This window comes from Nanorana parkeri, unplaced genomic scaffold (genome assembly GCF_000935625.1).
Source record: "Nanorana parkeri isolate BGI_ZX_2015 unplaced genomic scaffold, ASM93562v1 scaffold182, whole genome shotgun sequence".
Classification (NCBI taxonomy): domain Eukaryota; kingdom Metazoa; phylum Chordata; class Amphibia; order Anura; family Dicroglossidae; genus Nanorana; species Nanorana parkeri.
This window is the reverse complement of record NW_017306450.1, coordinates 447089-461724: the sequence shown is the minus strand read 5'-3', so window position 1 is coordinate 461724 and position 14636 is coordinate 447089. Positions and strand designations below refer to the sequence as shown.

Sequence of the window (14636 nt, the reverse complement as noted above, 5' to 3'; positions counted from 1 at the left end):
AGTACTTAGTTATTTCCTATTCTCCTCTGCTCCTTCTAGTGGCCATAATGCGGTATTACATTTGACCTGAAAGTATATATACTAAGAACGTTTGTTTTTGCCTCTATTCACACAGAACAAACGTTCACGGAGATTCACAAGAGAGAAGGGCTCTGCAAATTGTTTATAAGCAGACCCCATGCAGTATATAAGGGTGACATTGTAAAGCCCCATGCACACGGAAATTCAAATACATGTGTCCAGGTGTGTTTGTCACTATGCTATGGCTCAATGCACATCAAGATGTTCAGCAGCGTCTACAAGTCTAGCTGCAGTCACACAAACAAGCATATAAAAGCAGCTAAACACAGGAACATCTAAATACAGGAACAAAGTGATTAGGCAAGCATAAACGTTGTTTATACTTCCTAGATAACTCTCCTATGTTTAAAACAGGAGGCCCATGTACATGGGGCCTAACCAGGGGTTGGCAACCTCAGCAATCCAGCTGTTGTGGAACTACAAGTCCCATGAGGCATTGCAAGACTGACAACCTCAGGCATGATGGTACTGGTAGTTTTAGCACAGCTGGGGTGCCAAGGTTGCCTTTCCCTGTCATGCTGTCATTGATGACCTACTGGAAATACTGTTGCATGACAGACATGCAGATCTTCTGACTTTTATAGTTTTACTGGTCGGGAACAAGTATGCAGCCAGTGAAGGAAGAATCCTTGTTCTGCATACTTGTTTTGTGTCCCTGACTCAGTGTCGGAAAGCAGCTCAGGTCACGTGTGCAGGGACACGGGTCCTCTGTGCAATGACAGCTCGGGAGGGAAGGGGTTAACCCCAATCACAGTCCTCCTTAGCAACTGCAGCAGCAACAGGAGCTGCGCGTGATTGCGGCCGGCGCATGCGCAGCCCAGGGCGGATAGAGAGAGCGGCAATACCGGGGGAGGGGAAGATGGCGGACGGTAGCGGCAAGCTGAAGGAGCTGCGGGAACAGATGGGTAAGTGTGGTCGCCGGCTTCACGGAGCCGGTGCACGGCCTGCCTGGGGCGGGAGGGTAGAGTCAGCGAGGCGGGAAGAAGGGGGAGCGGCTTTGGTGGGCTGGAGGGGAGACGTGGCCTGTCATGGAGGACTTAGCTCTCTGGGGAATGGAGCTGTGAGTGTTGGGTGACCCTTGTCAGTGTGTGTGGGTGCAGCATCACTTCACAGGACATTGTATGGAGCTCAGCGGAGATTTCTGTGTATATTCTGGCTGTTTGTCTTCTTCCATCAAACTTGTGTACAAGACACACTCACAGGGCCTCTTCACTTCAAGGCATAGTCCACCCTTCAAAATAATGTCTTGTCATCACATGAATGCTAAAATAATCTGCAATTGTAACATATTGGCATTCAGAGCATTGCAACCGCAATCAGTGCATCATGGAGACTATTTGTCCAGTTGCAGGTACAGACCAACATTATGGCCAGAGGAAGTGATCAATGGACTACAAGCGATGTCACCAATCTTGTGCGCCTTATTGATCGAGTCTCTCTAATGAGGTGGCAGATGGGACATGTAGTCTCTCCAATCACTGATCCCTGTGAATATATGGCTAAGCTGTGCAGGTGGAGCTATGTATAGCCATGGCAAATGTAAACAATAGAATAGGGGGAGAAGAACCCCTTCATTCAGGTAGTTTATGTGGTCAGGTTATACCCTTCATAGGGGAGGAACATGAATCGTGGTCAGAAAGATGGAATCTGCTTTACAAAAGCCTCACATAGGACATGCTGAGCAAAAAGTAAATACACCTGCCAAGCGTCCCACTGCAGCGTGCAGCCTTTCTGTATGGGTGACGTGTGCACTGCTGTGCGGGCTCTGCTCTACAGATGACTGAACAGGTTCTCTTGCTGCAGCAAATAGGGAGAGCGGTAATCTCTTTCATCGCACATGTCCCAGTCAACAACTCTCTCATGACTTCCAACTTTTAGAAATAAGTTTTAACGGCAAAATCAGAAAAGGGTCGCACTGCCGGTGATGTCGCTCAGAAGTAACTTCATTCCACCAAAGCTGGAGCGCACACTGCAGTCCCCACCAATCAATACCCTACTGACGCATTTCACCTATAGGCCTTTGGGCCCATTCACACCACCTGATCTGGTCCGGAATATGGTGTGAATATGGTCATCCCTACGGTTAAGCTTTTATGGGTGAAATGCATCAGTTGTGGGGACTGCAGTGTGTCTTGTGGAGTAAAGTTGCTTGTGAGGGACAGCACTGCAATGCGGCCTGTTTTTCTTTGTACAGATTGTGTAGCTCTTCAGGTGCATCCATGGCTGATGCATAATGGGACGTCTAGAGCATGGTTAGGAAAGATTGGAACTATAACTCCCATGACGCATTGCAGGACTCTGACAGCCACAGGCATGGCTCGCAGAGGCATAATGGGATTTGTAGTTTGGAGTGCCAAGGTTGCCTACCCCGGTCTAGTGCATTCTTTGTATTGCCAAATAAGGAAAGTTATACTTACCGTATGCTTGCACCGCAGTATGCTGCATGATTAGTAGAAATCTTCTGCTGGGGTGGGAAACGGACACTTCTGAGAGTGCCAGCCTGACCTCCTCGCACATTGAAGGTGCAATGATCTGCGATCTTGGGTCTGTAGCCACATTTACTAAATTCACTTATTAATGCTGCTACATTCATGTAAGCGGCCACCAACCCGCCATTCCCCGGTGTCGTGCACATCTTCATTCTCGCTCCGGAGATCTGCACGGCGCCACGTAGCCTTTTCTGGACTCATGGCAGCCACAGGAATAAGTGATGTGTGGTTATGTGGTTGGCACAGGATGGGGCCTGGACTTTCTGCAAAGGCTGTGTGGTGCTCGGCAGGAGCGCACAGTAAAGATTTTATCAGCAGGTCTGGAGTTAAGTGGGACTAGTCGCCTACCCCTCAGCGATGCAAAGTGCATGAAGTCCTGCAAGGGTACCGACATCTTCTCCCCATGTTCTGCTGGGATCAGGATCTTCAACCATCTTGCTTGGCTGTGCCAGAGTGACATAACTCCTGCTCATCCGTGGCAGATGCCAGAATCGTACACTGCGCTGCACATGTGCAAGTCATTGAAGGGAATTTATCAAAACTGGAGCAGCTGTGCATGGCAACCAATCAGCTTATATCTTTCATTTTCAAATCTTAACTGAACAAACTGAAGAGAGAAGCTTATTGGTTGCCAGGCACAGCTGCTCCAGATTTTGTCTGCTCCCGTTTTGATAAAGTCCCCCCAATTGTATATTGTTAAGATGAACAGGCAGGTAAGACTCCCCCATGGCACTTCCATGTCTCTTCTGCAGTACAAGCCTGCCTTTTGTACATTTTTATTTTTAATATCCCACCTCAACCTAACCACTGAACCGTCACGTTCTCAAATAGTTCATCCCCACACAGCTACCTCCTCATGTATCACTTGCCCCTCCCTTTTAGATTGTAAGCCCTCACGGGCAGGGCCCTCCTTACCATCTTGTCTTGATTTGTATTGTGATTGTAATGTCTTCCTTATATTGTAAAGCGCTGTGCAAACTGTTGGCGCTTTATAAATCCTGTATAATAATGAAAAAAACACTTTTTAAAGCTGAATTCTGGAGCCAAGTCAGATAGAGCCCACACCTTGAGTATGTGCAGCATCATTAAATTCTTTCCACTCCATCCTTACTGTCTCTGACCCACTCCTTCATTGGATTTCGCATCTTTCTGTCATGGAGGTTCAAGATGACATGTGGGCCTTGCCAAAGCTTCCTGTTTTTAGGAAACTATGTACAGCATTCTGCCGGGTTGCAGGAAGCTTTCAAGGAATACTTACTAAAAGTGACAATGTCCAGCAAAACGAGGGCATGAGGGTGGTCATAAGAGGTTACTTCTTTTAAAGTAAAAAGAATGAGGAAAATGCAGGCGCTGCCATTGCTAACCCAGTGGCTTCAGTACTGTGGGTTGCCAACCTAGAACAAGTGTGCAGGTCAGAGAAATGTCAGAAGTCTTCATCTGCATACTTCTTCTGGGTAAGTGACCCAAGCATTGAGCAAGAGGGTTAGTAACTGTCAGATAGCTCAGAAATGGCAGCCTCCATGTTTTTTCCAGGTTAATCATAAATTTAGGTGGCGTACTTTTATAAATCCTGCGCAGATTTATTTTTAGAAAATTCCTAAAGAGAGTGGCAAAAACTGATCCACGTAAGAGGCAGCTTTCATTTTTTGAAAGTCAGGGTTTTCTAGTCGTCCTACATGGTCAGAGCATCAGTTAAAAAAATTGTATATCTATATATAGAGAGATAGGTATATCTCTCTATATATAGATATACACTGAGTGGCCAGATTATTATGACCACCTGACATTTGTAGGGAAATTAGCTATAATTTTGCGCGGAAGTTACTAGAGGGCCAGACCATTATAAATAAGGAAGCAGGTTGTTTACCACGACAGTAGAAGTGATTTTTTTCCTGAAGATATGGGTAAACAATGCGATTTAACAGCCTCTGAACGTGGGATGATTGTTGGCGCTCAAGCCATGGAGCGAGTATCAGCAAAACAGCAGAATTTGTTAAATGTTCAAGAGCAGCTGTTCTTAAAGTGTTTAAAGACTGGACTGTCAGCCGAAAATCTGGGTCTGAACATGCGAATTGTGGCCGTCAGCGACTAGTCAATGTTAGGGCAGAAACGGAGAGAGGCAAGACTGGTACAAGACAACAGAAGGGCAACAGTGCAGTGTCAGATTCCTCGCATCACCTTTCAACATCTCGTGGAGTCACGAGGCGGCCCAACGAAGTCATCTTGTGGAGTTATCTCGTGGCCCAACGAAGTACTGATGGGGTGGTCATAATAATCTGGCCACTCAGTGTATATACACACGGGTCCCTTTCCTTGTAGACAACTTTTTAGCTTGATGATGAAATGGGCCCTGTCATTCCATTATTTAAAAATCCGATTTTTGATTGGTATATGATAGACAAATCTATAGTCTAGCAGTCAGTCCCATTTCATCTTGCCATTAGCTTGGTTTGGTAATGTGGTTGGTTGCTATGACTTATGAATGATTGTAGTTTGTCCATTCTTTGGGTTACCCTGTTTATTGGCCAGGACTACCAGAGCACAGCTCATTGCAAATTTTACCCAACAAAGGGGACAATCTTATTCTGCCAGGACAACCGGCTAACATGGAACCTGCCATTGCATGACTCCCAGAATTGCTGTCATTTCCAGGGCAGATATTTCAATGTGAATGATGTTGCACAGATGTGCTCTGCCTTGTAAACAATTATCCTTCTGACAGCTGGGAAGAAGCATTCTCCAACTGGGAGATTCTTACAAGCTAAGTTTAAACAGAGTCCCGGCGGCAAAAGTCGCCGGGAGTCTGTTTAAACAGCCCCGATGCTGGCGACGTACACTGTACGTCGTCAGTCACGAAGGGGTTAAAGTTTGTGTCACGGCAAAATAAAAAAAACTAAAACATATGCAGCACATCTCTGCAATCCATGCACATTTCACCATGTTGTAAGTTTTTAAAGAGCTGACACATACCGATAAAACACCTTCAGCTCTGCCAGAAAAGCATTCAGCTGAGCTCCAAGTGCAGATGTGGGCTGAGTGGAACTGAACTACTCAGACCCACCTACCTCTACCATCTCCACAACATAAATGCTCATCATTTTGTAGTCCCAGCATAAGAACTGGGAGGGCTAATTATTTTCTCTCTGAGATAACAAAGGAGACAGGACAGCTCTAAATTTGTGATATGATTAACCAGTGTTTTTTCACACTCATGGAACAGAGAAGTGCTTTGAATGATATATTTAGCAGACTAGAAGGGAACAAATAAGAGACGTTCATTGTTCGGGTTTACATATATTGATAACACTGGATGCAGTAAATGTCATGTTCTATATGTTGAAGGTTAGGCTTTGATGGTATTGGATGTGTGCAGTGTTACGAGAATTGTGGATAAGTTTAAACCTTTAGCCGCACATTTGCTCAGTGTAATAGAGATTAGTGATGAGCTCAGCCGTGTTCGCAGGCCCACGCGCCGAGCCCGCCAGGAAGCTGACAGTGCCAATCACAGGTACTGAGACATGTTCCCTGTCCGCAGCTGCAGAGATCGGGAAATGTCTCGGTGCCTGTGATTGGCGCTGTCGGCTTCCTGGCGGGCTCAGCACGTGGAGCTGCGAACACGCCCGAGCCCATCACTAATAGAGATGTACTCTGGTGAATCGGGGTACCTCGTACATCTCCAAGGCAGCAACACTGCAATGGGAACAGGAGTATGGGGTTCTGGTTTACCTGATGAAGAGCCACACTACGGTCCAAACTGCTGTGCTTTTGTTGCTTTTGGGAGAATATGTTTGCAATTCAATGACCCAAATATTGGCCAAGTTTCTAATTTTGCTGTCCTGTTGCAATTATCAAACACCTGTCAGATCTAATGGGTGTGTGGCCAGTGTTATACTGGGAGTAGTACAAGTTCTAGCAAAGATCCACAGTCTGAGAGCAACAGGTTGCTGGTAAAATGCATTTGCATAGGTGTTTTCACCTTTCACTGCCTTGGTCACTGTGCCTGGCCATACATTCTATATATCTGTATGCAGAAGGTAAAGCACAGTGATCTCTACAAATCTGGTTACAGTTAACACTTTGATGTCTGTACTGTGTGTTCACTATGCATATGGTCTTTAATTCACATATTAATGTGCTATGTACTGATGATAACATTTAATTAGAGTCAAAATTCCTTCTGGCAGACCTCAGTCCCTGTGGCTGTGACTTTGTTTTAGTGATTGCTGAGTGATGTCTCTAGAGCTTCCTTCTACTGCTGTGAACTGGAACTCTGCTAGAACTGTGACTGGTTTCCTCTCCGTCACCATGATTGCGAGCGGCTCTAAAATGTGACAGTCATTTCATTTCCGGGTATTTTATGAGTTTCCTATAGTGTGCATCTGAACTTTCAGAGAGCTTGTTATTTTTAAGGCTGCCTGGTGACGTGGGAGAGTTTTTTTTTTTTTTTTTTTACGTTGTTTTTTTTTTTTTTCTTTACGATTTGTTTGAAATACTTTTATTTTGAAATAGATGCTCAATTGATATTTAACTGTAGAAGAAATATAAAGTTTTGTCTTTTTTTTTCATACTTTTTTTTTAAAGGGGCCGGATAACCAGTATGTCCATTTTCCCCGCGGTTCATTCTCGGTGTGGTGCTTTTTGTGCCAAAAATAGTGCCCTAAATGTTTTAGACTTCTTTCCTATTCCTAATGATTACCTAATCCTCACCCCTTTTTATCATGTTTATTATTAATCTTAACACTTAACTGAACCCATCTGTAGACTTTTTTTTAGAATGGAGCAGCGAGCTGTGGGAGCCTCTGTCATTTTATTTTTTTTGTGAAGAATTTCCCCTCACTTCCTGTCAGGACAGGAGGGGATGGGGGAACTCTTCAATCGCTACAAAGTTAAAAAGGAAAAACACATACAGGGTTATTCACAAAAGGGTGAAGAGTTTGGAGAAGGCAGGAGAAGTGACCAATCTAGGACAAAATAGATGATTTGGAAGAATTCTCCAATTCAGCTCACTTTGCAGTCCACTTCACTTCTCCTGCCATCTCCAAACCCTTCACCCTTTTGTGAGGGTGATAGTTAACAGTCTGGCATAGGGCAAGGACATCTTAGTATTTCTGTGTATGCCTTCCTGTTTCGGTGAGAACTGCTCTGTATATTCCTTGTACTAGGGTCACAGGGACAGAAATTGAGGAAAAGTTTCTTCAGTTGGGTAACTGTATTAAATTGAACATGACAGAAATGTTCTCCTTATGCATTTCATTTTATTGAAAAACGATTGAAAACTAAAAAAAAATGCATTTTGACCTAATAAAACTAGTTAAAAGATAACTATACTTTTATCAGTTGGTCCCCCTCTCTATTGTCCCCGGAATAATCCTATGTCCCAACATAGACCTTCAATCTGGTGCTTATACTGTTAGAAACACTGCAGCCTATAATGGATTAAAATGGAAGAACCGTCTCCTTCCAGGACTTCTGTCCTTCCACGTGCGCCTAACCTACAGAGGCAAACATGGCAGTACCCTATAATGGTAATTTCACTCTTGCACTTTGTGACTGCTGTTTGCACTGGTTTTATTGAAATATAAATGTTTGAATCTGGCATAATTTATTTTTATTTTTTTATTATTATTCTAACTTGCTCACCAAAGTGCATTCATGACATGAGCCAGTACAGCAGGGCTGGACATATCCCAGGAGCCATGTAGCCAATGCTCCTTAAAAACTACAGCTGGCACCTAACTTTTGAGGTTTTCTCCAGTTGATGTCAGTGGAACTGCTAAACAAAAGATTCTGTTGGCTCCTTGATTGGACAGACTGGCTCCTGAATTCTATATTAATTTGTCCTCCCCTGCAGTACAGTGTAAGGTTATGATTACCCTTGTCCTGGCAAGTTAATCCCTGTATATCTGAGCGATAAAGTGGGCACCTAGTTTAGATTTCTACATACCTGTCAGGCTCTGCCCACAATTGAAAGGGTTTGAGTGTTTTGCAGAATGAAAGCTATGTGCAATATCTGCTGGCTCTGATTCTGTGGTAATGGAATGCCGCACACCAAGATAAGGCAAAGCTGGAGTGTGCTTCTGCGTCCAGTAGACATGTATGTTTGTGTCTGAATTTTACATATTTGAAGAACAATGTTCTTCTGGTTATCATCTTGTTCTGACATATGATGTGCCCACCTCCCATTTTACTAAATTGGATTTCAGCATTTAAATAATGAAGATTTTTGTAACTGCCTGATTGCAATGGACAATACCCTGTTGTCATTTTCCATGTGAGCTCATGCATCTCCCCTGTTGCTCTTTCTCCTGAAATGTTGGTATTCTCACAATGTCTTTACCGTACAAACAACATGTGTAAAAGAAGCTGCTGCTGTTTGTACTGGAATTGCAGTTGTATGTGTGAAAACCGGAGCTAGAACTTTTGACTAGTCAGTCATTATTTTATTAAAAGTAGATGTGCACCGAAATGAAAATTTCAAAACCGAAATAATAAAAATGGCAGACCGAAACCAAAAATGTTTTTTATTTTTAACTTTTTTTAAAAAAATGTTTTATTTTTTATAAACTTTTTAATTTTTTTAAATATTTGTATTTATTCTTTTTTTGCTTTACTTCTAGTGGCTTCGGGGAAATATTGGGGGTCTAAACAAACCTTTGATCTTTCCCTTTTAAAATAGAAAAAGAGATTGAGGACACAGTCCTCAATCTCTTTTTCGGCAGCCCCTGTTATAAATGAACAGGAATCCTCTATACAGAGTGTTCATTCATAACTTGGGGAGATAGTATGTTTACTATATCCACAATCATGAATGAACAGGAGGTGATGTAGATCACTTTCCATTCATTAATAATTGTGGAAGTGATCTACAATTATGTACAAACAGTCAGCGATCACTGACTGCTTGTACCCGCTCTCCTTCCTGACACACTGTCACAGGAGGCAGAGCGAGCGGTGCGGGGAGGAGAGCTCAGCCTGCTGTGACAGTGCTGGCCGTCTCCGCCCACACTGCTCTCCTCTGATCTGTGACAGGAGGCTGAGCGGTGCGGGGAGGAGAGACACCGCCGACCGCTCACAGCGATCTCCTCCCGCAGCGCTCAGCCGCCTTTCGGCATTTAGGCAAAAGTGCCATTTTCGGCCGATATGTTTCGGCGGCCAGTATATCGGTGCATCCCTAATTAAAAGGCTTTCGATCTGAGCTGGTCCACTCCAGGTTTTTGAATTTGATGGTCCCTTCAATTTTAGTGAGATCTTTGTAGATGATACTAAGTTACATATTTGTATTGCAGCTTCAAGCAAACATCCTGGGTTCCAGCATTAAATTAGATTTTGGAGTTGTACCCTAAAGCTCTTTTTTTAAAATCTATATACACATGGTCCTTTGTTTAATATTTTGACAGTTCTATTGAAGTTATACTCTTTTTAATTAGAGAAGCTGTCAATTGTGCAGTATTTGTATTATATTTTCTCATGTGCCTTCCATAAGGTTTTATAAAAAGTACCGTAGTCACGATTTTAAATGACAAGGATCTAAGACTCGCAGAGAATGAGGTTTCTGCCCTGAAGAGCTTCATTTCTTTGTATCCTGTCAAAGGCAACAAGGTGATTTGTTATGCGATTCCTTCTTGATCTTTCAGCTCACTAGAGCACACTGTAGTTAGAACTAAGCTAAATGTTTTTGTTTGGCCCAAAGGAAGTTGCGAGAGAAGTATAGTGACTGCCCTTGCTAACCACTTTTGCAATGCTGGCTGTCGTACTGCCCTCTAGCTTTAGTGCAATGTCAATAAACTGAACTATGAACAAGTATGCAGCAAGTAAAGTGAGGACTCCATAATCTGCGCATATTCTCTGGGCCTGTGATATGTAGTATTAGAAATAGAGGGTTTGCCTAAAAGCCAAACATCTGGCATTTTTGGAAGGCGCTCCTGTTCCTTTTACTGTATGTCAGGTTTCCTTGAAAGAAAAAAGAAATAGCCAGCAACTGCTCTTTGATTAGAAGCAATGCCAGATTTATTGATTATTGTCTGAATGGAAATGCAAAGCTATCATAAAATCTTTGTGCTCTTAAAGTGACACTGTTATTTCTCTTAGCCAAATTCATGCAGCTGCACCCTGTAATAGAAAATAATTAATACTTCCATCTACATCAGGTGGTGGGTCCATTCTTCTTTCTTTTTAAAAAAAAAAAAATATATAAATTCTTTATTTAAAGGATTTTCAGATATACAACACATAGACGTTTGCAAAGTCACAGCAAAAACCAACAAGGGCAAAGAAAATTAAGAAAACGCGTAACAAAAAGTCAATAAAAAAGGGAGAGCATATCAAAACTGGACCCATATGTTAGCGAAGGGGTACAGATATGGGGATCTCAGTATTCGGGGGCCCAACATCACGTACATGGGTTCGGGCCATGATACATCCTTAGAGAGGTTAATTTCAGGATCTTGGGGGGTAGAGGGGAACAGATCGGAGGAGGAGGTGGGTCCATTCTTCCCTTTCTTGCACTAATCGGGTGTGTTGGATAGTGTATCTTCCCACCTACATTTGTAATGGTTTTCATGTTTGTTTGCCAGGTTCTGCTTTCTAGAATTCTGCTTTGCCCATGCCTAAAGTCTGGCTAAAACAAGATTAATATTTTTGATAGTGTGGAAGGATTAGGACGTCATCTTCCTTTTTATTTTTTCAGTATGTGTCCCCATTGGTGAATAAAACAAATCAGATGTTCTATTTCCTGCTATATTTAGAACTAAACGCATTCTAGCTGGAGTTGGGTTTCAAAACACCCACCACGCACATACCCCATATAGCCCTATAATTGCTGCCATTAAAAAAATAAAACCTTTATAAATGCCCTTTTTCCTCGCTTACATCCGTGGTCTTGTGACACTCCAGTACCGAGTCCTCTCTTCTCCTGTGTACAGGAGGTGGGGTCCTTCTGTGGTAATGATAGCTGCCTGCTGAGGCAGCTGAATGTAAACACAACAGGAAATGGGTGGGAGCAATAGCCAGCCTGCTATCGGCTATTGCAATTTTAAATAGCCAATAGCAGGCTGGCTATTGCTCCCAGCCGCTGAATGGGACACTTGTTGCTGCCTTTCTAGCACCGGCAGTTGATCGGAAGAGTGGAGGGAATCGGAAGGCAGGGGTGCAGCAGGGGCAGTTGATCAGAAGGCTGTGGGGCAGGGCGCCAGCTGCAGCAGTCTCTCTCCTCCGATCCCCGCTGATACAACCTGGGGGGAGCTGTGGGGATGGAAGGGAACACAGACTGCAGCAGGGAGGGAGCAGAGCTGAGGTGGTGGTGGTGGAGGAGGCTGACAAAAGCCCCTCCTCCCCTTCCGTTCATCGATCCCCTCCCCTGAGTTGCGCTAATATTGCGCAACATAAAAATTTGCAACTACCACCATTTTATTCTATAGGGTCTTGGCATTCAGAAAATATACAATGTTGGGGGGTTTTAAGTAATTTTCAGGCCTAAAATGTGGAATATAACATGGGTACAAAAAATGAAAAAAAGGCCTCAGGGGCCTGAAGGGGTTAAACAATTCTCCCACAAATGTCTTTATTCAGACACTACCTGTTATGGGATGATATCAGTCTCATAATTATGCTTGTGGTCCGTTGTCATCCGGAAGCTGATCCTGAGCAATTGCATGCAGCTGACCCTAAAGTGAGTGTATTTGATAAGAAGTGGCTGGAAGAAGGTAGCCGCAATTGCTTCCACAAGCTGGCACCTTTACTGATGCTGGAGAGAATCTAATGGATGCATGACCTTAAGTCTAAATTACATGGGTTATTTTACCTTTAAAAGCAGTTAACATTTGATTTCCCCAAGCAACACTATTTGTAAGCGTATTTATAGATCCACCTTTGGCAGAGGAATGAGCTTTATTCCTGAAGGCCGTGGGGTTGATATAATAAAGAAGTGTAGTGTGTTCAATGTTCAAAATTAATTTTCACTTAGCTTACTGAATCAAGTGAAGCTAAAGCTGGCCGTGCACCCGTGGGCTGAATGAGAAAAATATAACCGATTCCTCCAGCCACACTAAACAGCGCGGATGGACAAATCTCACGCTTGGCTGTTGTATTCTGACAGTGTCAGGTGTGCTGCTGTCGGAATATTCGAACAGTGACGGCAGCTAATTGGGTGGAGTCAATCGATTGGGGAGAGGCACATTCCGCACCCTACAGCTATATGTAAAAAAAACTTCTGCCACTTATTGGACCGGCAGGGGGTGGTAGCGGTCACAGTTTTAGGTGGACTTGGGTGAACTCATTTACACCAAACCCAGCCTCGTCTCCACTCCCCACCTACATTTTGTATTCTAAAAGAATTGTGCACATGCAAACGGTGTAAGGCTTCTATTCTGTTCTGTGTTTGTCAGGAGCTCATACAAGTAAATGCTTCAGCTCACAGCCAATGGCTCTACTGCAAACAGTGGTTACTAAGAGGTTGCTAGCTGGTATGCAAATGATGTTCTATGTTCCCTCCGATACCCGTTGCTCTACCACGCCTGTATCAGCAAAAGGAACAGGGATAAGATGGGACACAGACTGGTATAGCAAGTTTCCAGCATTGAGGAGAGACCGATGTCGGCTGCTGTGACTTTGTATACCCCTGTGCACACAAGTCTGCTGCCCTCTCTTCAGATCAACTGCCGGCAGTAGAAAGCCAGCCAACAAGTGACATCCAGCAGCCGGGAGAAATAACCAGCTTGCTATTGGCTATATTAAATTTCAGTAGCCAATAGCTGTAGCTGAGGAATGACACCTGCATTCTGAACCAGCTGAATGTAAACACAGCGGGCAGTGGCTGGGAGCAATAGCCAGCCTGCTATTGGCTATTTCAAATTGCAGTAGCCAGTAGCAGGCTGGCTATTACAGCCACCTACTGTCTGCTGTCAACCAGCAGAAGAGGACCTGGAGGAAATTCAATTCAGATTATTTTATATCCATGAAACTAATTAAAATGTGTATCGTTCCTCCCACCCGCAGTGTGATCGCCCCCCCACAGTAATGCGTGGTACCGCAATGCTGTGCGTTCCAGTGCGGTGCGATTGCAAAAAATTGTGCATGCAGTTTTATTCTGAAGTAAACTTTTTGTCTGTTTTGTAACACTCCATTTCTGTATTTTACTTTAAATAACAATGGTATTTAATTTTTTTAATGCAATTATTTAAAAAAAAAATAACTGTGCAACTAATTGGTTTGAGTATGAAAATAATCATTAGTTTTAGCCCTACATGTCAGCAACCCCAGCAGACTAAGCTGTCACTCAATCTACACACTATATTATTCCCTTTTACTCCTCCCCTGGCTGCTACATAATAGATTATGTAGGGTGGGTTAGGGATGGAGGAGCTTGGCCAGCACAGAGCGTAATTAAACACTTCCAAAAAAGGAGAGGACTAGAACATACAAGGGGGAGGGGGCTGTGCTAAGGAACTGACTCTTCCTGGATTAGTCACATTTTCTAGCAATATCCAAGGCACATTGAAAGTGAATACAAAATAATTCATGGAAAGAAAGCACTGCAAGTAAGGATTTAAAAATTTTTTTTACTAGTGTTTATGAAGTTTATCACAGGGTCTCTATAACCCTTTTACTGTCACCTATGGCAGAGCAGGACCGCTTGCATCAGGCTGGCTCTCTATCCCTTAAGGTGCCCATACACTGCACGATTCTCGTACTACAATCGCGGGAAATCCCGCTATCGTACGAGAATCGTGCAGTGTATGGAAGGCGTGCGACCGTTTCTAATGTATGGTCGCACGACTTTTGTATTTCGAGCATGTTGGAAAACCAGCCGAGAATTTTCGGCTGGTTTTTAACATGATCAAGAGATGACTGCCAAACGGGCCGGTGTGCGCACGTGCACACTGCCCGTTCAGCATTGCAGTCATTGGAAGCCCGCCCCTCAGGGGGGCCGGCTTGCAATGATTGCAAGTACGATCTGCCTGTCCAAGATGGGCAGATGGTACGTTTTTTTAATTACTTTACTTTACAACCCTCGCAAGACAAAAGTCTTGCGAGGGTTGTAAAGTGTATGGGCACCTTTACAGAGATTTC

General features: G+C 43.7%; 1 protein-coding gene across 1 annotated transcript in view; it reads left to right on the top strand.

Annotated features, from left to right (window-relative positions):
* The first annotated feature begins 881 nt into the window (after positions 1-881).
* The window catches only part of MAP7D3 (MAP7 domain containing 3), a 53655-nt gene continuing 39900 nt past the window's right edge, over positions 882-14636 (top strand). Inside the window, exon 1 of the mRNA XM_018555058.1 lies at positions 882-986. Coding sequence (XP_018410560.1) covers positions 890-986 — 97 coding nt within the window. The 5' untranslated portion in view covers positions 882-889. The remainder of the gene's footprint in view (positions 987-14636) is intronic.